The following is a 27453-nucleotide window of genomic DNA, read 5'->3' on the forward strand; positions in this document are numbered from 1 at the left end:
CCACACTCAGCACGGTCTGCCTCAGATTCTCTCTCCCTTTGCTTACCCTACCCCTCCCCCCCCAAGTCTCTAAAATAAATAAATAAATCTTTTTAAAAAATTAACTTCAATTGTACTTTGGCTTCCTCATCCAGGCTGAATCTTTGGGGGTCGGGGGTGGAAAAGAAAAGTAAATCTCCAAAGTGACTCAAGAAGAGAAAAATACTTCACTTAGCCAATTACCAGCAGGAACAAAAGCATATCAACCTATCAACCTTGTAATAACACCTGTCCCTCATACATGAAATGTATAAACAGTGCACAATCCCTTATCTGAAACTCCCGGAACTGAGTGTGTTTTAGAATTAAGAATTTTCCTTGTCTCATTTTAGAAAGGTAATATAGTGCATACACCATAAATGAAGTAAAATCCCTAACTGAGGCTAGGGCAGTACCCTAAAATCCAACACATTATTATTTTTGAAGCAAAATCAATGAATATTCATGCTACAAGTGATAAAGAGAATGAATGGCTTCACATTAGTCCCATCAGCCTTTTTTGTCCAAATGAGTCTCTAACTTAAGAAGAAAAAAGCTTTCTGCTTTCAGGGATATTTTGGATGTAGGAATTGAGATAAGGATTGTGGATTTATGCCACCCAATTCCTCTATATGTAGGAATTATCTAGAAATGGGCCTGGTACCAATTGTGAAATTGCTTGAGAGGAACTACAATAGATCTGTGAAACCACAGTAAGAAATGTTCTATTATAACAATTAGCATGAGAGTCATATTGTGCTGTGAAGATATGGATAAGCAAAATGAACTAGGAGAATCTCAAAATATGCAGATTTAAGCATTGCAAAAATAAAAAAGAAGAAGAAAGGAAAAATGAGAATCCACATTTCTGCATCTTGTATTGAAAACATGAAACAACCATACAGAATCACCTCCATCCTCAGTAGATTAGGAAGCAGAGAATCAGGACTCTGGTTAATAAGTGAAGCCACGTCTGTCTTATCAGTTTCCCTCAGTCCACAAGACCTCCTGTGACTCCCTTCTGTTTGGATTCCAACTTTGACAACAGGGAAATGAATATGGGTCACAGTGACTCCCTAGGAGTTATTCTGATGACTTCCCAGGTGAAAAGAGGAAACACAGGTTTTCCAGGTGACATAGAACCTTTAGACATTCAAGCAGAGATTCTGTTCTTACCCCTTCCTTTCTTTCAAAGTATTGGTTAACCTCCACCAAAAGGTACAGCCACGTAATGAGATCAATGTATTTCCTTAGACCCAGGGCCTCAGCTGATATGCTGTTGTGAGTGAACGCCCAGAGATTACCATCCTGTGCCCTGAATTTAACTGCGTATTTTCACCTTGGATCTCTACTCTTTACTCCCTTCCTAATGCCCCATAAATGAAAACTTACTTAATCCAACATCCCCCTCTTCTTGGTCATTTGGAGCTTGATGATAGCAAAGACGGCGAAGGAGGAGACCAACATGGCTCAGCAGGATGAAAGGTGGGGGCAGCCAAGGCTTCTTGTGGTAGGTCATGATGTAACGATAGCGATTGTATTTCCACAGTTTATGGGAAATGGATTTCATATCTACATAAACATTACTGTAAGTTGAAGAGAGGGATAATGTTTTAATACAGCATCCTAAAATATAATAGATTCTTTCTCTATTTTCCAACTTTTATGATTGGTTCACCTGACATTCCCAACACTCAGTCAACAAAAATAATATCCATTGTATTTGTGATTCTTCTTCTACCCAAACAAGATACATTAATCACCTTCTATAATCAAATATGCTAATCAGAATAAAAAGACAGAAATTACAATCAGAGAGAAAATGCTAATGTTTTAAATGCAATGAACATAAAACTGCCCTCTGGAACTTATCACTATTCTTGGTTTACCATCTCCTCTCACATAAGAAGCTCTTTTCGGCCCATAATTTACCATTCATGGTAAATACCGTTAACGCTTCTCTGTATCATCAACCAATTAGGAGAGGTTCTCCTAATGTCAAATGTGAGAACTGATAGACTAATCCTAGTTAAAACACTCAAATGAAAGAATATTAAAGAAGAAGAGACAGGGAAGAAAAATCAGTTCATCCTAAAATAATCAATAAGCAGAGCTATTTAGAAACTAGATAAAAATTATTTACGTTAACTTTACAATGAAAATAACCCCTTATTGGCAGACCACCTTGGATTATTGCTTTAAAGACATCAATTTTAATATGCAGATAGAATGGTAAACACCAATACCACAGAACTAGCAATGGAAGTTGTGGTGGGCGGTGCAGTTATTCTAAGTCATCCCTAACTACGTAACTTTAAGTCTATAACGTGATGGGGGTGGGGAGAGGACACAATGGGATATCTATCCTAACATTCTGCTTAGGCTAATGTTTGGTTTGTTTAGAGAAAGATGGCAAAGTAGTATTTGAGGAGGACAGCCAAAATCAGCCAATAAAAATACAGGCAGCCCTAAACTTGAGCAATGATAAAGAGAAGAAAGCGGAACTATGCTCGAGAAAGCCAGCTGAGAATAAGAGGAAGGGAGAAATTTCATAGAATCTATAAAGTAGATGATGGGAAGGCAGAAAACTGGGTTTTAACAGTAGTTCTCAAAGTGTGGTCGCAACCACAGAATTAGCATCACCTTAGGACATGTCAAAAATGTAAATTCTCGGGCCCTAGCCCAGAACTACCAAATCAGAAACTCTAGAAGAGACATTATAGCATGTCACAGCAAGCCCTCCAGGTGATTCTCCTGTACATCAAGTTGGAGAACCACCACGATTAACTGCTACTCTGTCACTCCGACTGTGACTACAGCTTGCTCACCAGCAGGTGGCGATCTTCACAGTGTATTTTAGGGGTTTTGTAATTATTGCTACAAAGAATCTGGAACGGGCTGCCCCTGGACAAGTAGTCAGATCTGGGGTGTCTCAGCTTGTTCCGTCCTCACTGTGTTCCTCTCTAGAGTGAGACAACTGGTCTATGCGAGGATTTCTCAACCTCTCTTTTGACACCTGTCATTTTTGAGAAACAAAAATCTCATACCCCCTCTGAATGTTATTTGAAATGTCAAAAAAACCTATATTAACTAAACACCAGCAAATGTTAGAAGTTTATAAAATGGTAGGGCTAAAAGAGATGACAGTTATTCTATGATCTTGTAACAAGCAGGAAGGTATGTCTTCTCCATATATTTATAACAAGTCTTTTTTTTTTTTTAAGTATTCTAATTTATTTTTGTTTCTCTCCAGTCTTTAGCTTCTCTATTTTTTTTTTTTTTTTTACTTAGATTCCATTTGCATTGATTTCTCTTATCTTGCCCTCTGCAGTGGAATAACCAATGAATAAAATACCCAGCACACTGCCTGGCATTAAGGAGGCATTCAAAAAATACTAGTTTCTTCCCCTCTCTTCACCAGGTTTCTTTCGTCCATTAAGCAACTATGTTTATACACTCTTTTTGGTACTTGGGAAAAATTCATCAGCAAAAAAAAGACAATAAAATATCTTGTCCTTGTGGCACTTACATTCCAGTAGAGGAGACAAATAAACAGGAAAAAAAAGCATAAGTGGGTATAAAGAAAGAAGAGTAAGGGGGACCAGGCATGCCACAGAGATGGCTGAAGGAAAGGGGGCTGCACTTTCCAATGTCATCCTTAGGTTAGGCCTAATGGTGAAGGGAACATGTGAGCAAAGACTCGAAGGGGGTGAGAAAACGGGCCACACGGATGCCTGAAGGAAGAGCACTGCAGGCAGAGGGAATAGCATCTGCAAACACACCTGTGCTGGTTGAAAACCTCCGAGAGGCCAGTGTGATTAGAGAGGAGAGGGTTAGGGGAAGAATTGTGTGACGTGTGACTGGAAAAGCAGCAGGGAAGCCAAGTCACTGGGGCTCTCTAGGTCATCGTAGGAATTTTGAAATGGGAAACCACTGAGGGTTTGGAGCAGAGTAGTGACATCATCTGACATATGCTTTTATAGGATCACTAGGGGCTACTGTGTTGATAACAGAATATGGGGGCCCAAGATAGAAGCAGAGAAATAAGTAAGAGGCTCTCTGGTAGCAGTGGGGTGGTAAGGGGTAGTTGGACTGATGATCTGTTTGAAGGCAGAGTCAACAGGCGTTCCTGATAGTTTAGAGGGAGAGATACAAGTGGCATTAAGAATGACTCCAAGGCTTTTGATTTCGACAACTGGAGAAATGGAGACCTGACAGAAACTTGTGGTCTTCTCCATAGATTCGGGAAAGATGACAAGTAGAATAAGTATATGCTGGGAAAGAGAGGAGATCAAGATTTTGGACATTTAGAACTGTAGAATTCCATTATACATCCAACTGGTGGTGAAAGGGGCAGTTGGATCTGTGAGACCGGAGTTTGAGGAAGAGATTTGGGCTGGAGATATAAATTGGAATTTGTCAGCATTTACAGCACACTGCCCAAGATCACCAAACAAAATGTAAATAAGAGATGAGCAAGGTCTGGGCCCAGGGAACATTCCAGTGTTACAAGATTGAGGAGAAGGAGATGATCCAGAAAAGCAGACTGAGAAGAAATGAAAAGTCAGAGAGAAGAAAACAGAGAATAAGATACACTGGAGTCAAGTAAAGAAAAGCCATCAAGAACCCCTCAGCCAGTTTTTAATCTCAGCAACTGTTATTCTTTCATGATTCCAACTTATTGCTTTACTCCAATGCATGATCTCCTTTCATTATGCTTGTATTACTTTCTCTCCATTTATTGTTTTTCCTCTTTTCTCGTGCTCTGCTCCCTTCCTACCAGTGGTTTCATGTCCACATGTTAAAACCACAGTGAAAAAGGGGGAAAAAAAATGGAACACACAAAAACCAAAGGTTACATACTCAAAATATGAGAATCTACTCAAAATAGATTTTGATTTAAATGAAATCATCTTGATGTAATTTTGATATTGATTTAAATAAAATAACCACACTTAATTAAAATAACCTACTTGAAAAAAGCAATCAACAGGTTCACCATGATGATATACTGCACGAAGAGGTAGACAGCTTGGAGGAACGGAGTAAGAAAAGAACCAGGAGGGCAAGACGGATGGCTTGCACAAACTACAAATAAAGAATTTAAAAGAATGAGAGATACAGTGAATCACAGTCCTATGGCTCTACACAAATATTTAGCACATTAACTTAGCAGAATACCACAAATTTTGACATCTGTATGATCCAGATGAATATTTTCCACATTTTTTTGTTTTTGTACTCTGAGTATCTACAAAGGTTTGATTTCGGCATGATGGCAAAATCTCCTACACACCATCTATATCTGAAGCATAGACTTCTCCATAAATCATCCAGTATGGCTCAAATACAATGTCTCGAGCAAGGCTCCAAGATGGAAGCTGCTCTGGCGAAAGGATGGCTTTGCGCGCCACTCCAAAGCTCAGCAGGACTATGGCCATCAGGATCACAATGTAGAACATGTTTGCTGTCTGCAAAATAGCAAGGCACAACCAGAATTTTACCACAGACTTGAAATTTAAAAACAAATCAAACACTAGCAGCATTCATAATTATAGCTCCCAATAAGAAGACTGTCTAGTCATTGAGCACAATGCCCCAGGCCATGAAGAGCTGGGCTTCCTCTGGCTAAGTCATCTCCTTCTCTCTGCACATGTTTCATGTCCATGTGGTCTATGGGAAAAAGGAACTGTACTGAGCGTAAAGAACCTGTGCTTAAGCAAAAAGTAGGGAGTATTCAACTTAGTCAAATGAATCCTGATCCCTAGGATTGTCTTAAGGAGTTGATGAGAGTCTGAGAAATTGATCAGGTCAGGTTCATTTCACTTACTAAATGTACATCAACTCAACCCATTTGTTCACTGTGGCATGGACAATTATGCCACGAGTATTCCATGAGTTCCTCTGCATTTCTTGGCCTCCCTTCCACAAAGCTGGGACTGTATGACTGAGTCTAGTTGATGGCCTGTGGAGTGACAGGAAGTTATTTTACTTCCTGTCCAGAACAGTTAAAAGCTGTTAGACTTTCTCCATCCCTCCCATTCCCCACCATAGGAGACCTTGGAAGCCACCTGCTGACATGGCTCCATCACAAGATGGAAGATTCTGGATCCCTGAGTTATAGGGTAGAGGTCAGTCCCCATGAACACTCATTAAACTTTGCATTAGGGAGAAATAAACTTGTGCTAAGTCACTAGATATATTAGTTATCTCAGTATAGCCTATCTGATAAATACCAATGTCACCAAAACCTGAGAAAACATTGCCGGTCTAAAAGTGTAAAGAAAAATCTGTCTTTGGAGTCCTGAGGGCTCTTCCTTTTCTGTTCTCCTTTGTTTTTGTACTACCCTTCTTTCTCCAGAGCTAGCCCCTTCCCCGCCAGTGAGAATTCCAGAAGGAAGAGCCAAAGATGATCTGGAAGTACTGTACTTCCTAGAGGGTAGGTCTCAGGCCCTGTACAAAGCCCGTTGGAGAAGGCTAACCCGACTGCAGAGGAGGCTCAGATGACAGAGCCGGACAGTCCAGATGTGAATCCTGACTCCCCTGCTTATGCCCTTGGGAGATTTGCTTAATCTCCATTTCCTTATATGTAAAATGTGGATAATAATAGTACCTATCTCATAAAGTCATTTTGAAGATTAAATGCATTAATAGGTACCAAGTTCTGTTCTCAGTACAGGGTGTGGCCCATAATATGGATTATTTAAGAACTGGCCAGCAGTGAGGAGATAAAAAGAGAAATTGATATTTTAGCAGAAAATATTACCGGTGATAGCCTCACACAAATCTCACCCTCTAGGATTACTAGGCTTAGAGACAAATTTGATTCAATCATATTATCTGGCCCCTACCCAAAAAGCTAATAAGCAGAGTATCCAAATCAATCACCCAATATGCTCTCCAAGGACATTTGTTAAATATGAGTTTGTGGTTATAAGGAAAGCAGAGATGAAATGAGCTGGATGTCTGTGCTTCTATAAGTAATTCTAAAAGTTAAACTGTTGAATGCAAACCACCAAAGTCGGTAGAACCATTACAAACGACCCCAGAAGGGGCACCTGGGTGGCTCAGTCAGTTAAGTGCCTTCGGCTCAGGTCATGATCCCAGAGTCCTGGGATTGAGCCCCTGAGTTGGGCTCCTTGCTCAGCGGGGAGCCTGCTTCTCCCTCTCCCTCTGCCTGCCACTCCCCCTGCTTGTGCTCTCTGTGTCAAATAAATAAATTTTCAAAATAAATAAACAAGCTTTAAAGTTCAGAAATATCTTAAACCTATAAAAAAGAAGATAATATTAAAACAAACAACAAACAAAGGATGCCAGAATATGCAAGCAGACTATACTCACCATTTTTGCAATCATTGTCACGTATGGACCTACATGTTGATTCACAGCAAAGAAGTCCAGGAGCCGTGAGAACCAGAATATGATGTCTATACAGTAGATTAGTCTTCCTGCTGTGTGCAAAGGAGGGTCGCCCCACCGAAGGCCAAAACCAACTGAAAACAGGCCGATGGCCACAGTTTCTATTACGTTCCAGTACTCACTAATCCATACCTTCACTTTTTGAGTAAACTTCCCAGGTTCTGAAATACACACCTAAAAGAAGAAAGAAAGAGGGAAATTTAAAGAATAGGGTATAACCCAAGAGACTCATAATAAAGTTCTTCGGTCCATCAACTGCTCGTTTAAAGAGTAATTTGAATCCCACCAAACCTTAGGTCACTTGGGTATTTTGGAGACTTCAGTGATCCTTGGGTAATGAATTATTAAAACAATTCTACAAGTGTGTTTTAATGTCAGTGTTACTGTTAACCAGCTATTTGAAAAACTAACCAGAAGTTAAAAAAAAAAAAAAGAAGGAGAAGTTTTTCCTAGCTTTCATTAATCCTAAGCTAACACAGGGGACCAGAAAGACATTTTAAAACAATATTACAGTGGATCTATATACCTACAATTCTATGATTATGAGGGATAGCCAAGTATAGAGGAGACTGGTTTGAAACCAAGGAATCTTGCAATCTAGGCCTGCTACTGCCAGTGAGTTATTGAGAAATTACTAAGGAGGCCATGTTAGAAGTCACTATTAAAGAAATGACCCCTGCAACAGAATATCAGATTCAAATGTAAAATAATTAACTTTCTTCCCCTGAAGCATAAAAAATGGTGGAATTCAGATAATGTTTTTCTCCTGACTTGTTTTCTATAGATTCCGCAATAGTAACTAGCAGGTGATATAGGTATAATTACTAAGAATACATTTACTTAGTGCATAATGCTGGTCATATTAGCTCTAGGACAAAATAAATGTATATAAATGTATAGACACAGAGGTAAGTACACACTAAGATACATATACAATGATACATAAAACAACGTCATAACTGTATTGTACATAACTGATTGCAGTTACAACAGCATGGATGTTAATGTATTTTTTTTAAGTGACTCATTTGCAAAACTAAAAATGAAAATTTTGTTTTGTTTTTTGGACTCCTGGCCTCAGGGATTTGCAGCTTCCATTTTCAAAGGTGTTTAGTAAAATAATTCAAAAGCTATAAATGAATTCTTTACCTATTGCACAACTCTGGCCATTTCCGTGCCTAGCGTGAAATGGAGCTGACAATATGCAAGCAATGGTAGGCTACAAAAATCAATCTCATTAAAAAAAAACACACACGCAACTTCTGGGAGATCAAATAGTTGAGGGTCTAATAACAATTAGACAGCATCACTCTAAGACTGATAAACACACTAGGACATCTTCAGAAATAACTGCTTTTAAAGAGCAGACACCAGCAAAGTATTTGGCAAGGAGTAAGGGTTGAGGTCCGAGATTTTCCCCTAAATACCCTTCCAGCAAGCAAATTAGGATCAACATTGCCTGTATCACCCCCACCCTTGACCCGTCTGTCCCTTTTCATTATGAGCCTAAAACACCTCTTTGCAGAGGTGTAGAAGACAAAGGTAGAAGGCACAACTCACCTCCCTGACTTTCTCAATGGCATTGGTGAAGATATAAATGATAACAAGCCACTCTTGCACGCTGGGCTGGGGCTGCATCTCTACCAACACAGTGTAAGTGAACAGCATGAGGAATGCCAAATACGCCATCTATGAGGGGGACACACATTCCCTGGACATGAGTGAGAGTCATAATGGAGGACGCCAAGCAGAAACACACCCAGGAACTTCAACGTCATAACATGGAAATATAACTGGGACGCCCTCCGATTATTGATAACCTGATTTCAAGGAAAGCACAAGAATCTGCAGTTTTCTATTCCAGGATTAATGGAAGGAATGAAGGTCTCTGTTTCCAAATGCATGGAAGGGGGCACTATCTCATCTTGCTGGCTCCTGACCAGAATTTCCAGAACCCTGCGCATGCCAGCATGCCAACAAGCCAAGAGAGAATAAAACACTGTCCCCTCCAACTAAGCACAGAAAATGTGCGTCTCCAGGACACCAACGAGCTGTATCAGTAGGTGCCTATCCTCAAATGTAATAAATTGTGACATTTACTTCTGCTGGGAGGTGGTTTTTTTTTTTTTTAAAGATTTTATTTTATTTTTTTCATTTGAGAGAGAGAAAGTATGAGAGAGAGCACAAGAGGGAGAAGGAGCAGAGGGACAGACTCCCCACCGAGCAGGGAGCCCGACTCAGGCCTCGATCCCAGGATCCCGGATCATGACCTGAGCCGAAGAGAGACGCCCAACCGACTGAGCCACCCAGGCGTCCCTTCTGGGAGCTTTATGTTGATTAAAACATACTAGTCAGTGGGAAAGTACTGTCCAACTGTGAGTCCTTGTAATTAAAAGACCATTGAAATTTGTACCTTCAGCCCTCAGCACTCGGCCTAACACATGGTAGACTTTCAAGAAATGCATATTTAATTACTGTTTATATTTAACCTAGATTTCCAATATCTCCAAAGAATTAAGACACAGTAAGCACACACATATATATACATTGTGATTAATAGCTTTGCAATCTTATCTAAAGTCCTTATTTTCTTAAGATATATTCCCAGAAGTAGAATCGCTGGGCATACACAGTTAAAACTGTGACTCGTATTACTCAATTGTCCACCAGAAAGGTTTTACCAATTTCCACAAAAACCAACAATGCACGAGACAGTGTAGTTCTTTAAATAGCCTCAGTGACAGTGCATGGTGTTCACTGATCCACAGATGTATTAAAGCCCCAGATCAATGGAGAGTATGTGTGTGTATATGTGTGTGCGTGTTCACTCTCAAGGAGGTGAATCATATTATTTTAACCTGAATCCCTATTTCTCAGATCTTTTTGAGCTCTACCTAAGTTTGGTACATTATCCTGTCAGTGCAGTTCTACAAAGAGAATGGCTAAAACCACTTCCGACTACACAGCCGGGATGATATATATCCAACAGGCAGTGCTTGGGGCAGGTGTGATGGGTAATGCTGCCTCTGAGATCAAGAGCCTGGTAGAAAAGCATATAAGATAGTTAAGGTAAATTCTATGAATTCTATTTCTCTAGGTTTATGCCTCAAAGTCTAAGCATGTTTGATGACCGCTTAGACACATGATTAAATAAATTTGTTCTATCAAGCAGTCCCCCCCCCTTTTTTTTTTTCATTTTTGCCATTGGCTTCATGGTGGCCAGATATTAAACCACCACAGATATTGGTAATATTGCTCCTGACACTTGATTTCTTTCCGATCTTAAGAAAAGATCCAAACATGTTTACATTTTTGCTTCTTCACCATCACATGTATAACAAGACATGCTTCAGTAAAGCACACACATCATAACCTAGCAACGTGACAGCCAAGACAAAAATGCCTGTGCTCACTGCTAACATCGTCCGTTATGATGGGCAGAACTGGCTGGCTACTTGGTTCCATCTGTTTACTCTTTGTTCTTGTTAATCTATTTTCTGAGCTTTATTCCTGTCTCTAAGAGTTCATCAGCTGGGGGTGCCTGAGTGGCTCAGTCAGTTAAGCACCTGACTCCTGGATTCGGTGCAGGTCCTGTGCAGGTCCCGTGCAGGTCCTAATCTCAGGGTCATCAGATTGAGCCTGCATCAGGCTCCCCACTCGGCAGGAGTCTGTTGGGACAGTATCTCCCTCTGCCCTTCCCCGGCTTGCATGTTCTTTCTTTCTCTCTCAAATAAATAATCTTTTTTTAAAAAAAAGAGTTCATCAGCTGGAAATTTCTAAGGACAGAAATACTTGAATACTCGGGGCACCTGGGTGGCTCAGTCGTTAGGCGTCTGCCTTCGGCTCAGGTCATGATCCCAGGGTCCTGGGATCGAGCCCCACATCGGGCTCCCTGCTCGGCGGGAAGCCTGCTTCTCCCTCTCCCACTCCCCCTGCTTGTGTTCCCTCTCTCGCTGTCTCTCTCTATCAAATAAATAAATAAAATCTTTAAAAAAAAAAAAAAAGAAATACTTGCATACTCTTTTCCCAGTGATGTGACTACAGTTAATCTCTTGAACCTACTATCAGAGCCTTTAGGATATTTTGTTGCATATTCACAAAAATGGTAAAACCTCATCATTTGAAGGAAGATTTGATTTTTGAAAACAAAGCAATATACATATTTAATAAATGTATGCAATAAAAATTTGGATAGGCGAGTAAATATTTTGAAATACAACACATTTAGATAAATGTCCTTTTATAATCACACTTCAAATGTTTTGGAAATACACAATCTTGGCCACGAGCAATTTAAAGTATATATAAGCATTAAAAAAATAAATGCTATTAAATAAATGTGAAAAGCACTCATTGCATTTAAAGTGCAGTTCATGATTTCTCTGTATCACTATGATCAATATTAGATGTAGTATTTGTTCATAAATTTAACTTCTACAATTTTATTGTCCTCAAAAAGGTGGGGGGGGAGGGTGTCAGAGGGGAAAATATAAAATAAAATAAAATGTTATTGTCCTCTATGTATTTATAATCATGTTATTGAAGACAAAAAGCAAACACTTTGTAATTTTTGTCTATATTACACATTATTCCTACCAAATAATAAATCAATTCAACTGCTGATTTCTTTGCCCAAGATGAGAAAAGAATCCACCCCATCACTTAATTCTACAACCACTGTCATTAACTGCTTGTTCCACAAAGTTTCAAGTACTCGGTCCCAGCAGAGCTAATGGGAAGCACTCAGGAAAGAAGAAATTGCTTGTTCTTTCAATCCCATAGTGGGAGAGATCTGCTCTAACTTTCCTCACCTCCCTCCAATCTTCTTCTTTCCTACCCCCTTTGTCATTCTTGTTTTTTTTTTCTCCCTGCATTTCTACATTTTATCACAAGTTGGCAAACCAAGCATATCATTATCAAAATCATGATCAACTACTGGCCAGCACAAAGACTATATTAATTGCTGCAATGAGACCAACCGTATAAAACCAAAACTTGACAATTGGAGCATTGTAGAACTCATAGATTTTCCTGGTCCATGGAAGGCTTTGGGGATTGCTCTTTAAATCAAAATGGTGATTTTCATCTAGTTTCTCATCGGGGCCTCTTTCCAAATCACAGTCTTTCTGCAAAATAAATAATCATTCATTGTCAGAGCCTTAAATAAGATACTGACATTTGCAAACATCCAAAATACATCATATATATGTGTATATATATATATATATGTATATATATGAATATAATAAATATATTAGGAGTTAATTGGGCACCCACCTGCCAAATTATAATCTTAGTTTTGGAAGGAAAGAAAACTATGTGTATTGTGTAAATCTTTGGCTTTTAAGTAAGGAGCACAGGATATCTCTCAAAATGCAAGCTAAGTCTCTAACCAGGAAACCTAGTCAAACTAAGAATAGTTCCAAGGATTTAAAAATTGTCCCTGTTCCTGTTCTGCTTAGTCTCCTTTATCAGTATTTTAGAACCTAAAAATATCATAAAATCCCCATGAAATCATTAACAGATAATAAAATTATTTCCATAATAGAGGAGGACAAAATGGACACCCATTAGTGATATAGTTTCCATTTCCTAGGAAAGTCAGGCACAGCATTAGTTTTAGAATTCTGGCTTGGATAGCAGACATGCTTTGCCTGAAGTTCATGAACTGTCAGAGCTTCCAGAGTTCCCTGAACCTCCTGTGACTACATGCAAGTATTTTTGTTGTACATGCATTTTCCTAGGGAAAGCATCAAATCTTTCATCAGTTTCTCAAAATGTGTATGTCAGTCCGAAGAGGTTAGTTAATCCTTGTAGGTGATGAGCAGTAAGTATCTCTGTGGCAGACAAGTGGTTGTGTGATGGACTACACAGGTGTGCACAGAGAAAAGCCTTTAAAAGTGGGGGGGGGGGGGCAAGGAGGGAGGAAAGAACTGAAAAGAAAAGAAAAGAAAATCATTTGTAGCCCGGTTGCTTCTGGAAAGAGGGAACTTAGGGATGGTAAAAGAGAAGCAAAAGAGAAGTCACCCCAGTTTATAGAGCTCTGTGTGGTTCTAATATTTAAACAGGAAATCCACTACTTGTGTGATCTGAAAAAATATTAAAAGAAAGGAATGTTCTCTGATGCCTCTTAGATGAGTACCTTTCTTCAACCTATCCACAAAAGATGTCTCTCTAGTGTCACACCTGCAAGACTGGTAGGATCTTACAAGCCAAGAAATAAAGCAAGTGTTGCTTGAATTGTCCATAAAACTGATCAAATGTAATTTTTGAGGCTTCAGGCATTGGAATGGGCCATCTCAGTGCCTGATTGCTGTCATTCACATCATTTTGGGCAGTGAAATTGGCATTGTGACCTGAAGGTGTAGGAACTGACCTGATTCCTAACAGGTTTGAACCTGCCTAGAGTTAAAACAGCTTAGAACCAATGAGAAAAGTCATCATTTACTGTGATTTCAATGACATCAGTACCACTTCAAAAAGACTCCAGAAAGCAATTTTAGTAATGACTGTGTAAATTAAATAACTTCTCCTTTATTTTTTTCTAGGAGTTTCTCATTAGGTGTTACTTACTCTTGACAGTTTGGTATGGATTATAAAGTTCTAATTAAGCCTCTCTCTGAGTTGAACTCCAAGACACCAACTACCATGATGAAGACAATGTAAGAATATAAATTCAGATTCAGGACATCTGCCCTCCTCCCCCCACCTTAGAAGAAGGTAAACACAGAAATATTTCACTTAACTAGCTTTTATTCGACTCAAATCTCAATATAATCAAACTCTCTCTCTCTCTCTCTCTCCCCCTCCCTCCCTCTCCCCCAGCCCTCTCCTCTCTCCCCTGTCCTCTCTCCCTCCTCTTTCTAATAAGAATCTGATCAGCAGGCACACAGAATAAAATTATAACTACAACAATCACCTCTACCACAATTCATACCTATTTTCCATTGTTATAACTATCGTCATTCCCACTTAATGATGTTCTGATAAAATAGATTGTTCAACTTTAGAAAATACTTTTTCATTGTGGTTTATCAACATGTCTAAGACTAAACTTGTCTTTCTCCTTCCAAACCTGCTCCTTTTCCAATCATCCCCGTATCCCTTCAAGATGGCCTTGTTCTAACCATCAACCTCTCGGTCATATTTGCTATCTTCCTTTCATCTATGCCCCATGTTCAAACATTATCCGACTCTTCACTTAAGATCTCTCTTTTCCTCTCCATTCCCATTGCTACCAACTCTGGCCAAATTCCTTAATCCTCCTCATCTGGATGGTTACACCTGTCTATGCTCTCCCTGCTTTCAGCCTATCTTCTTGCTACATCATCCTATACACTGGAGACAGAATAATTTTCCTAGTGGTCAGATCATCTTGCTACTCTGGTCATGTGCATCCACTGGCTATCCATTACCTACAGAAAAAACACCACATTCCTTCATAAGATATACGAGAGTCTCTACGATCTAGCCTCAATCTACTGTCCCAGCCATACCTGCAAATATTCCCTCCTTGTCCCATATCCACAACAACCTGGACTCTAGCCAAACCATAGAACTTACGATGCTTGACAGGTGCCTTGCATTTCCTGCCTCTTTACCCCTACTTACTGTCTTCCCACAGAAATGCTATTTCCACACGTCGTCAAGTCTTAGCTTATCCACCACCTCATGCATGAAGCTGCCACCAATCTGTAATCCTCGCTGACTGACACCAAATGAAAAGAATCTTCTTCTTCCTCTAGTTCAGCCATTCTGCCATCTCGCTATAATCTGTTCCTGAGAAAGCTCATGTCCTCAAAAGTCATGCTTTCAAAGGATTAGCAACTAGAAAGATTGGGAGTTCTCATGGCAAAGTTCTTTTGCCTCTAGAGGCTTCAGTAAGGTTTTTTATGAAACCTCAGGAGGCAAATGCAGAAGTTGAGTCTATCCAGCTTCAGGACAATGGCCTTCCTTCTCCAATTACCAGTGGTGCTTTCCTTGTATTCATTACCACCCACCACTACTACAGGGTCAGAGCATGAAGACATGCTAAAAGAACATCTAGGTCTTACCTGTCTTCACTTTCCTCTCAAAATATGTAACACAAATTGTATTCCTCAACTAATCGAGCACATCATATTTAATCAGCATTGTGAAATCTTCCATGTCGCATGCTGATATCACCCCTCCTCTCTGCTTAGCAACATTCCAAACACACAGCAGGTAATCAAAAACTATTGCTCTGGTTAAACTCAAAAACAAAAGAACACTGTTACCATGATTATAATCCATGCATAACAGAGCAGGTTTGAGACACTTTTTAATAAAAGCTTTAAACTGGATAATGCTGAGGTATCTATCATGGATATTCTCTCTGATTATAAGCTCCATGGTGGCAGGGGTCACATCTGCCTTAGTTACTGCAGTGATCCGGAACATTGTATCTTGTCTGGCACATGGACGGTGGCCATTAAATATTCAACAAATTAATAAATCAATATGGTCATGTCCAAGCCATCCAGGTGGGCAAAGTCATAAACAGGACCACTACATTACAGCCAAAGTTTGATTTTTCAGGGAACTGTGAGAACTTACTATATTTTTTAATGTTAAAAGCACATTATTTGCCATTTAAGGAAGGACTTCCTTCTCTAAAAGCTTCCCTTTAAGAACAACTACTTAGTGGAATGTTCCAGCCATCTACAATGCCTTAAGTGTTTGTGAGAGCTTATCTTTCCATGAACCTTGTAGAAACCAGAAGTGAAGTTACATCCACTTACAAAGTACTATTTGCTACCAACTGCCAACATATTTACATATTTGTTTATAGATAGATAGACAGGTAGGTAGGTTTATCTGCCTAGAAAGGCAACTCTCTCCATTTTTCATTTCAACAAACTAAATGTTAACGTATAAATAGCAAAATCAAACAAAATATCTCACATATAAAGACTTCATTTTATTTGTAAAGGTGTTAAGTCAACACTGCATTTCCTATCTTTCCTTTAAAAATTTTTGAAATGGTCTAAGCTTATTAACCGTATCATTTAGCCAGTACAATCACAATTGTAACAACTTGATTAGCCCAGTTTGTAAGATAATTGCTTACACAAGAGTCTGACGCTTAACTTCCACAGAAGTTAGAATGTACCTGCCATCTTGTATTCTGAGAATCCCAGATAGAACCATCAGGCTTAGTAAAGTGAGGATGGAAGGAAGGGGGAGAGGGTAGAGGATAGGAATACATATATACCCAGGCAGGCACGATAGTCAAAATACTTAACAACTGATCTGGTAAAGGCATTAACCAATTAGAATGGATGCTCACCCAATCACAACAGATGTCAGCCATACAAACTAATTATAATTACTTATTTTTCATTTAATACTTCTTGAGTGCATTTTTAAATACTGTCACAAATACTTCACAAGTGCAAAAGCATATCCAACAAGATGCTAAAGATGCCTCATTAAAGTATTAAATACCAGGGAAGACATTCACTGCACCTACAGTAATACGTTTATAAGTAATGATACACGCTGAGACATAAAAAGCAAAAAATACATGCACAGACAGCATCCTGGAGACTCTCCAGTGAAGACAGGTTGCAAAAGCATAGTTCAAATTACTCAGGAAAACATATACATCCGGGAACTCAAGTAAAATTATTTGGTCACAGGATATAACAAATGAAAAAAAAAAAAAATTGTGGAGTGGAACAGTGAAAATAATGCAAAACCTAAACCTGAACCTTTACAAATATTTTTAAGGATATGAGGGATTCTTCATTATAACTTCCTTTTTTTCTTTTCTTTTCTTTTCTTTCTTTCTTTCTTTCTTTCTTTTTTTTTTTTAGAGAGGGAGAGAGGAGGGGGAGGGGCCAAGGGAGAGGAAAAGAGACAATCTTAAACAGGCTCCATGCCCAGCACAGGGCCTGATGCAGGGCTGATCTCACAACCCTGAGATCATGACCTGAGCCAAAATCAAGAGTCTGACGCTTAACTGACTGAGCCACCCAGGCTCCCCTCCTCATTGTCACTTTCGAGAAATAGTAACTCTATTTATTCTACTAGTCACAAAGGAAAATGAAAAGTTAAACATTTGTCAAGATATAATAAAGACGTTCTTTCCCAAAGAAATGGGATATTTTGCTTAATCATATATGGGGGTTAATTAGATGTATCATACATGCTATACCTGATCACAGATAATATGATTAAGATCATTAAATACATTAATAAGCAAACTCTGTGCATGTGTATGTTGGTGTGCAGTCAATATCATGAAAACCGAGCTCACTATGATATCGTACTAACCATATAAGCATTCTCTTTTGCGCTGGGGTTCTGGTCGCCATAATACCACGCAAACTGGAAGTCCTGGGACTGGGGAACATGGGACATCTCTGCTCTGCTCTTAAATTCCAGTGACAGAATGGTGGGTGGAAAAAGAATACTTATGATGATCTTTAAGAGAAAATAAAGCAAAATAAGTAGTAAGGATTACAACACAAGGCATGAGTAGTAGTCAAATCACAAAATGAAGATTTTAATGTACACAAAGCACCAGACCAATCCCTAATTCGGTTGATACCCTGATTCTATACATACTTTTTGACTCAATTCCAAATCTAGCAGTGTCTTCCCCAGAAATCGTCATAAATGCAAGCATATGTGTATAGGGACATGCATTGCAGGGTTATGTATAATAGCAAAAAAATCTGTCAACCTAAATATCTTTCTATAGAGGGATAGCAGGTATGGGACAACCTCACAGTGGAATATTATGCAGTCATTAAGAAGATAAAGATACTGGGCACCTGGGTGGCTCAGTTGGTTAAGCAACTGCCTTCAGCTCAGGTCATGATCCCAGGGTCCTGGGATCGAGCCCCGCATCGGGCTCCCAGCTCAGCGAGAAGCCTGCTTCTCCCTCTCCCACTCCCCCTGCTTGTGTTCCCTCTCTCACTGTCTCTCTGTCAAATAAATAAATAAATAAATAAATAAATAAATAAATAAATAAATAAATAAATAAATAAAATGTAAAAAAAAAAAGATAAAGGCACTTTTTAGTATAATGAAAAAATATCCAAGTTATATTGTTAAATGAATAAAAGCAAGGTATATAATCATATATATGGTATGATCCCATTATTGTACAAAAAGAGAATTAAAAATTAGAAAACATATGTGCATACACAGATATGCATTTAAAAGTTTAAAAATCTGTATACCACACAGTTATTATTTATCCCTAGGGGCAGGGCAGCAAGAAGTATTATTTTTCAATGAACATGAGCATATTGCTTTCATAATTCTTTAAAGCCATTAGGTAGTTATCATCCCATAAAACACATTAAAATTTATTCATATTATAAAATCAAGAATAGGGATGCCTGGGTGGCTCAGTCAGTTAAGCATCTGCCTTGGCCTCAGGTCATGATCTCAGGGTCCTGGGATCGAGTCCCACACTGGGCTCCTTGCCCAGTGGAGAGCCTGCTTCTCCCTCTGCCTCTGCCTGCCACTCCCCCTGCTTGTGCTCTCTCTGACAAATAAAATCTTAAAAAATAAATAAATAAAATCAAGAATATAAAAACATAACAAGTGTCACCTTCTGTTAGATTCATCTCACATCCTACACAAATATTTATTTTTTTTAAGATTTTATTTATTTCTGAGTGAGACAGAGCACGAACAGGGGGGAGGGGAAGAGGGAGAAAAACTTGTCGCCAAGCACTGATGAATTAGGATCTAGGCATGGAGAGCAATGTCCCACAGCTCAGAGATTTTAAGTAGCTAATTCAGCCTTCTTTGTCCACTCACTACTTTTGGGGGCAAAACATTCAGTCTTGCTTCATTTAGGTCTCTTTACTGATATAATGTATATGAGGAACAAAATGGTATTAAGCAAAATGGTATAATTTTCCCCACAGCTGTACAGAAAAAACCATCGTGGGGAAAATTATTGCTCAAACTTCCAGCCATCTATACCCCATCTTGTTCTCTACACATTTAAAAAGAGTTATTGTCAGAGATTGTGTAGCTAGAGGTGGGCCCATTCACTTCTCTGCTTCATCATTTCCAAGGCTGAAATCAAAACAGATCAAAGGAGAACTTCGTCTACAAATAACTGTTACTTCTTCAGTGTTTTTTAAAGAGGAATCTATGTGAAATAATTTTTGGTTCACATCTCTCTTATTTTTGCAATCTCATTGGTGGATTTAAAATGTGCAAGTTCTTTTATATATTTGGTATGGTATGTCTTATTTCTTTGTGTTTTCTATAGTGTGTCCAACAAAAAAATAGTTTTACGGAAGTCATTCTATTTGGGATGGACATTTTTATTTATTTATTTTTATTTATTTATTTATTTTTAAGATTTTATTTATTTATTTGACAGAGAAACACAGCGAGAGAGGGAACACAAGCAGGGGGAGTGGGAGAGGGAGAAGCAGGCTCCCCGCAGAGCAGGGAGCCCGATGCGGGACTCGATCCTGGGACTCCAGGATCATGACCTGAGCCGAAGGCAGTCACTTAACCGACTGAGCCACCCAGGCGCCCAAGGGACGGACATTTTTAAAAGCTGTAGGAAAAATACAATTAAAATATATAGTCTTATGTTGGGGCACCTGGGTGGCTCAGTTATTAAACGTCTGGCTTCGGCTCAAGTCATGATCCCAGGGTCCTGGGATCGAGCCCCGCATCAGGCTCCCTGCTCAGCGGGAAGCCTGCTTCTCTCTCCCCCACTCCCCCCCTGCTTGTGTTCCTGCTCTCCCTATCTCCCCCTTCAAATAAACAAATAAAATCTTTAAAAAAATAAAATATATAGTCTAATGTTGCTTTTCATGCTCATGCTTTATCCCCTTTTATTCAGTTTTATAAGCATATGTACTTCATAAGCTTGACCATAACCTAAAGCTTTAGGCTTAGGTGTGATGTCAAAAGTTAAATGTCTTTAGTAGTTAACTAAATTATTCTTGATAATTCAAGATGAGAGGTGAGGCCAAACTATAACGGATAGAAGAATCTGGAAATAGGTGTTTCAGGGCAGCTTTATAAAATGAGCATCTATTCCCTCAAACATCACATTGGATGAACAGAAGAGCAATTGCTAATTTTATTTGGTGTATTATTGATTAATATTCCTAAGCTGAAATTTGTTTCATTAAAAAGGCTATTAACGTCGTTGTCTGAGGTTCCACTGGGGAGATCCCAGCTCATCTGTGAGAACCAAAGATACTAACTGGTTTTCCTGAATTGATTCTTCCAGAACAAGGGAAAAATGAACTCAAGAGTACAGACCTTCCGAGTAAACAAATATTAAATTCTAGAAAGTAAATATACTTTTTTTAAATTGAAGTAGACACACAAGTTTACATTAGTTTCTGGCATACAGAACAGCGATTTGACACCTCTAGGTTACGCTGTGCTCACTGCCCATTGTAGCTACCATCTGTCTCCATACAACATGATCACAATACCACTGACTCTATTCCCTATGGTCCACTGTCATCCCCGTGACTTATTCAGTCCATCACTGGAAGCCTGTGTCTCCCACTCCCCTTCACTCATTTTGCCCAACCCCCTACACCCTCCCCGCTGGCAACCACCAGTTTGTTCTCTGTAAGTCAGTGTACCTTTAACCAAGAGTTCTTCCTCATTTTCAGGCGCCCGGTCCACATGTCTGTCAGTAGCATTTGGGTGCAAGTATGCGAAACGAAGGGCCGCAATCTTCCAGACGCGGCCAGTTTCAGACAGGTAGAATTGCTCCAGTTCTTGAGTTCATAGGTCAACAGTTTCATGGCCATTCTTTCATTCTGCTTGAATGCCTTCTCCAGCACATCCAGGGCGAGCTGGCCGAACTGTCTGTGATGACACAGTGGTGAGTGGCAAAAACAAATGCAGGTCAGAGTCCCAGAAACATTTAAAAAGATCAGCTGTGAGACTCGGGAAAGAGCAACACAAAAAAACAAACAGCAACATAATAACCTCAGACTGCAGAAGCTATTTCAAAGTGGTTGCTGCTCAGGAAATGGACATTCTCCCTTTGCAGGAGGGTTTACACCGCAGCATACAGAATTTCGTTTGCACCAGCAGTGGTTGAGCTATCTACCCATGGGGAGAAGCTTGTCCACGCCACAAAACAGACTACATATAGCTTGGTTTGGGGCTCCCTGACAAAACCAAATAAAGAATTTTTTGACAGAAAAGACTGTTCAGTATTGAGTAAGGAATTAAGGGAAATCATGGGGCCACATTTTTTAAAAAATATTCTAGAAAATACATAGATGACTTAAGTAAGAAACTAGATGTGGGGACATTTTCTGGGAGGTTGTTTTCTCTAAAAAGTAGACACTGCTATTCTCCAGAACTTTTAAAATCACAATTAGACATTAGTTTTTATGAATTCTAGCTCCCCTTCTTTCCTCACTATTATAATGCTTGAGTATTCAAAAAATCAAAACCATTTCCAACTTTTCTATCTTTTGCCACCATGCCCTGGTTCTTTGGTGCATAATACATTTATTTGTTTCCCTGCCTGAGAGGTACTAAAAGTAAACAAGTTTTCATTTCGCTTAGTGTCAAAGAGTTTGAGAGCTGGAAGGGATTTTCAAAATCATTAACTGAACCTTCTAGTGAGGAAACAAGAGTCCCCAAATCTGGCCGGCTGAGTTGCCCAATTATTAAACAGCCGGATGAGGACCAGAGGCCAGGTCTCCTGATTGGAGAGCTACCTCTCTTCCCTTGATTCCACAAAGCGCCTTGAAATACCTAAAGACCCTGATTTATGGGAGAGCCCAGGAAATGCTGGGCAAGTCCACGCATCTTACAAGTTCTAAGGCAAGGGAGATAAAAGTGTCTAACCATTCTAAGAACTGTCAATTTTTTTTTTAAAGATTTTATTTATTTATTTGAGACAGAGAGAATGAGAGAGAGAGAGCACATGAGAGGGGGGAGGGTCAGAGGGAGAAGCAGACTCCCCGCAGAGCAGGGAGCCCGATGCGGGACTCAATCCCGGGACTCCAGGATCATGACCTGAGCCGAAGGCAGTCGCTTAACCAACTGAGCCACCCAGGCGCCCCGAACTGTCAGTGTTTAGTATGAAGTGAAGAGAGAACTCCTACTTTGAGTAATTTTTCAGCTCTTCTGAGGCATCATCCATCATGTTGCTCTCCTTGGCTTCGTGGGCCATGGCTCGGTAGAGTTTATAGGCAACCACTGCCTTCACTGTTGCCTCCTCTCCATGCTGCCAGAAGAACATGGCCATCTTCTGCCTTTTCATTAGCACAGCCCAAACCAGCAGGTCATTGTAAGGGTACATAAAGCCAGTGGACTCAGGGTCATCTGATATATTTTGCTCTTCTTTTGACTTCTTCCTTGATTTATGAAGGACTACAGACTTTTCCTGTTGGAAAATAAAATAGGAACGGATTCCCAAAGAGTCAGATGCATGATATTTGACCTAATGAAACATATCCGGTATCCTAAGAATATTTTTTAAGTCTCTGAAAAGAGATGGAAATAATAATACAATTTTATAAACCAAAAACCAAAATTTTAGCCTCTTAGGTGATCTATTTCTTGTTGTGTCCGATAGATCCAGGGTCCACACACTGAGATACCTTGGGTTCATTCAGCACAACTTGGAACCCTACACCTTTGGGATAGACTCAATAACTACATGACAATTTTCAGTTTCTCAAGGAAATGGGCTGAAATAACTATTGGATAAATGAGAACTATAAAAAAAAAAAAAAAAAAACTCCAAACTCACTTTATAAATAAATTATCTTTCCCTTAGAAAAATGTCACTAGCATTGCCAACATGCATCCAAACTGATTGGTTTTAAGTTTCCTTTATTCTGATTATATTCCTCTAGTAATAGTAATATGTAATAATGCAATACTATTCTCCACCAGGTAAACTAACCCTTTACAGCTCATCTCAAATGTCACTCCCTAACCCCCATGTTCTTCTATATCACTATGTATGTATTTCTATTTCAATATTCATCATCATCATATGGCAATATGGCTATTACTTTTGGGGAGGGGGGGTCATTTCTCAGTCATTATTATACCTTCTTCATCCACCTGCATCCCAAATTCAACTAAGCACCCAACATAATGCCTGGTAAATAATAGGATTTGATAACTTTTTTAATAAAAAGAGATAAGAGTGAAAATTATACATTTCCTCTATTTCTATAAATAAAAGGAAATTTGTATCCATTGATGGTGATCAAGGGTAATTTTATAAAATATCCTTTCATCCTAGGAGCTTTGGAAAGCAAACCTCTTTCATAGAACATAGAAATTATTTATATAGAAACTCTTGAGCAAACACATTCATCCCCAGAGGAAAGTGGGACTGAGGTAATATGGGGAGAGGTGGATTAACAATATTGTTCACATTGCTCACTTGTTTTGCTGTTGACTTAAGTAAGTCTGTTTATGGTACTTATAACTGGCCTACTTGTAGCTCCCTTCTCCAACTTTAAATGAAGAAATGGTCTAGCCTGCAAGAACAATTTTATTTTCACATCTAAAAAGAACTAAGTGGTACCTTGAATTTGTAAGGCTGGGCAGTTCTAATGAACTGGGAATGCAGTGTGCTTTCTGCAGATTCATTTCTATTTCCTGAGGGGCGTCTTCGGTGAAGAGGGGGCTGGGAAAGGCTTTGAGCAAAACTGGTCACTCGCTGGCAGGTGTTATTTTATTTTTAAAATAAAACAAAAAGGGAAAAGATTATCATGGTAACAATTAACATTTCATTTCTAGACAGTAATGAAAACAAAGTATAATATTGTATCCTACCAAGTATCCAAAGATTCTGTCTCTAGCCCATGATCAGTATTTAATTACCCAAGAAAAGCCTCTAATGATCTCCTCCTTATTAAAAACACTGTTATTTCCTAACATCCTAGAGAACATGCTCTTTTGTTCCCTATTATATATCTGCATTCCTTCTCTATATGGAAATTCCACTAAAAATCAATGGATTTTCTATACCTGGAACAAGTTCAGAATAGGCAATAAAGATTCACAGCTCTGATAAGAAAAAGTTCCCATTCACAAACAACTCCAAGGTTAAGTTAGAAAGTTATGGAACTTCTCCAGATGTTATGCATCACCACTGGAATTCCAGTGATTAGGCCCAACAACAACATAATTTACTGCTTATCAGCATGAAGCTTTCATCAATGAGAAACTAAGGAAGCTCTCTTGAAGGGGCTGATATAAAAATGGATGATACAAACCATGGGCTTTGAGCTAGTTTATTTTTTGAAATAAGAAGACATCAGACTACTGCTTTATTTCAACTTCCAGTACCAACAACAAAACAAGTTAGTCCAAAGTAAACGAAGTAAACAACCAGCAACAATAATTTGCCACCTCCTGCTAATACTTAGTATGTTGTCCCAAACCAGTGGCTTATTTTTGCTATCCTCAGATAAAGGACCAGGCTGACAATGAAGTATTCTGTCTCTTTAATCCACACAGCATCGTGCACATTTTTCCTTCTGTATCCACACAGTCAACATAGTAAGTCTGTCCCAAGAAATGAGGAACATCAGAGGACCCAACAATCTCATACAAACCAGGGAACTGAAACACCAAAAGGGTTTTCCATATTCATCCCAAAGAGTTATGGCCATTATAGAACAACTCTTTACACAGCCATCGAAAATATCAGTTCTCCAAGAGAGGCCACCTTTTCCAATAAGAGGCAGGTGTTCCGTGTTATTTTTAAAACTTACAACAAGCTTCTCATATCCATTTTCAATGTATCCTTTCTTGGTAAAGAGATTGAGAAATGTGCCACAAAGGCAGAAAATTCCACCACTATGCGTATCAGAATGGAGTTGGTAGCCACGGAATCCGTACTCTGGGTTGTCATCCAAAAGGGGGGTATGAGCTATGAGCTCATAGGGGACAGTGGCTGATACTAACGTGCTCTTTTCCACAAAGTGATGGAAATGAAGATTTGCTGTAACAAAAGCCAATTCTTCCTCCTTCTTCCATAGCCCTACCAGGCGGCCTGGGTGTAAGCAGAAGATCCAAACAAGTCTGTCCCAACCAGTTGTGGTGGATTCAGTTAAGTTACTCAGGTTGTACTTTGCAATGAAAGAATGCCACCAAGGTCCATTTTTGGAGGGGGTTTTAGACTGGTCCATAAAAACTAGTGTCATACCACACAAATCCAAGGTTGACAATGTGCCTAGCTGTGGCCAATTTTGGCCATACCACATAATGGTCACTGATGAATCGTTTATGGAAAGGTCAATGCATTCCATGATGTATTCTTTTCCACTTTTTTCTTTCAATATAATTACCCAACCTAAACCAGATATTCCATTTGAACTGGAAGGCCTGTGTAAGGGTGGACAGGTTTGAGAATCTGAGCTAGCACTACTTTTGCAGAAACTCTTTGTTTTTGTGAGAGATTCTTTCTTCCCATACCCAGCTTCTTTACCCTTGACCAAGAGTAAGTTCACAGATACAGCGGTCTTCTCTGCTGAAATAAGTTTCCAATTAGATCTTTAGGTGAAAAGACAGTTGAAGAGATTCTGATCCAAATAAAATGGTCATTGGCCAGATGATAAAAGTGCCTATTCACTCATCCAGTACACAGCAGGGTCCCGGCATCCAAGTGGGAAAAGATCTTCAGCAAGATTTCTGAAGGCATACTATCCAGAGACACAGAAAGGTTAGCAGACGACTTCTCACAGTGCTTCCCCTGCCTCATACACTGCCTCATGGAAGTCCTGCCCATCGCATATCTGAGGCCTGGCCCCCTTCCGAACCCAGCGGCCAGCCAGTGGCCTCCCGGAGGATGCCCTGGGCTGCGCCGACCCCACGGGGCTCAGCGGCAAATGCAGAGCCTGGAGGCCACGTCAGTGCTGCCCGAGCTACTTTATTTACTCATTTATGTTAGTTTGCATTTTATGGATATAAATTAGACAAAGGAGTGATGGGGTCCGGACTTCTAAAAAATAATACTCAATTTATTATGAGTGTTGTGATACAGAATTAATAGCATCATCAGTAGTGATCATGACTATTATTATTAACAGTTACTCTGTACCCTCTATGTTCCAGGAATATGGGTTTTCCAGGTATTATTTAATCCCTTTGACAAATTTATGAAAGAGATATTATTATTCCCATTTTATAGATAAGGAAAGTGACACACAGGTTAAGCTTCTCACTCAAGATTTCGTAACTACTAACAAGCGAAACTAATAGTCCATCCCAAATCTCTTGGACTCCCAACCATGTATTGGTAGTTGCTATGACCTAACTTACAAGACTTCACTAATAGACTCTACTTCACTAGAAAACAGAGAAATGGGTAGTAATTTCTCACCATTTCAAAAGAAAAAAAGCACTCAAGGTACTTGCCTAGCAGACTGCCCACCGGGCGACCCCAAGGGCACAGTCGGTCCTCACACCTGTCACAGGCAACCTCACAGCAAGATATATTTGGTTTAAGTGAAGGAACTGATACCTCAAGTGCCTCTCCATGCCTTTGAAATCTCAATGAAGATCTTTTTCTGTAAGATTTGAGTTTCTTTTTGTTTTGTTCTTTTGTTTCTTAAAGACAAGTTGGGCTTTTACTTCACCTGATTCTTTAAAGGTCAAAAGTGGCTTGATATTCTGGACTCTTCCTGTGATCCCATCCCAAACCACCTTTCCAGTCTCATCCTTCACAACCTTCTAGCACGTCGCTGCCAACAAAGGCCTCCTTGTCACTGTCGCTGATGTCCGTAGCACTGTGCCTCTCACTGTCCCTGCTCTTCTCTCAACCCCAATGCCCCAAACTCCCTTCTCTAACACTTCCATTATCCTCTAAGAAGAAAGGCTCTCTTTGGAAACAACCGATGTTTTCTCTGCTAATCAACCAGGCAGGAACTCTGACTTTACATTCCTAGACTTTCGAAATCTTGATGGAAAATAAAATATGTACAATGTGTATTTTTACATAGCACACTCTGCATGCATTTTCCAACATAACCCCTACACACCTGTCCC

The 27453-nt window shown here is 39.4% G+C and overlaps 1 protein-coding gene and 1 pseudogene across 1 annotated transcript in view; both read right to left on the minus strand.

Moving 5' to 3' along the window:
• TRPM6 (transient receptor potential cation channel subfamily M member 6) overlaps nucleotides 1-27453 on the minus strand; it is a 167050-nt gene that overhangs the window by 48216 nt on the left and 91381 nt on the right. The window contains exons 15-24 of the mRNA XM_054509173.2: nucleotides 23984-24085; nucleotides 22542-22822; nucleotides 21054-21282; nucleotides 17737-17886; nucleotides 12417-12563; nucleotides 8998-9126; nucleotides 7360-7611; nucleotides 5315-5489; nucleotides 4992-5106; nucleotides 1411-1604 (exon numbers count right to left, since the gene is read on the minus strand). Of these exons, the coding sequence (XP_054365148.1) occupies nucleotides 1411-1604; nucleotides 4992-5106; nucleotides 5315-5489; nucleotides 7360-7611; nucleotides 8998-9126; nucleotides 12417-12563; nucleotides 17737-17886; nucleotides 21054-21282; nucleotides 22542-22822; nucleotides 23984-24085 (1774 nt within the window). The remainder of the gene's footprint in view (nucleotides 1-1410; nucleotides 1605-4991; nucleotides 5107-5314; nucleotides 5490-7359; nucleotides 7612-8997; nucleotides 9127-12416; nucleotides 12564-17736; nucleotides 17887-21053; nucleotides 21283-22541; nucleotides 22823-23983; nucleotides 24086-27453) is intronic.
• On the minus strand, nucleotides 24827-26110 carry LOC123849326 (F-box only protein 15-like; annotated as a pseudogene).

The sequence above is a fragment of the Mirounga angustirostris genome, unplaced genomic scaffold, assembly GCF_029215605.1.
Source record: "Mirounga angustirostris isolate CCGP_5_RB_7025 unplaced genomic scaffold, mMirAng1.0.hap1 SCAF_15, whole genome shotgun sequence".
Lineage (NCBI taxonomy): Eukaryota > Metazoa > Chordata > Mammalia > Carnivora > Phocidae > Mirounga > Mirounga angustirostris.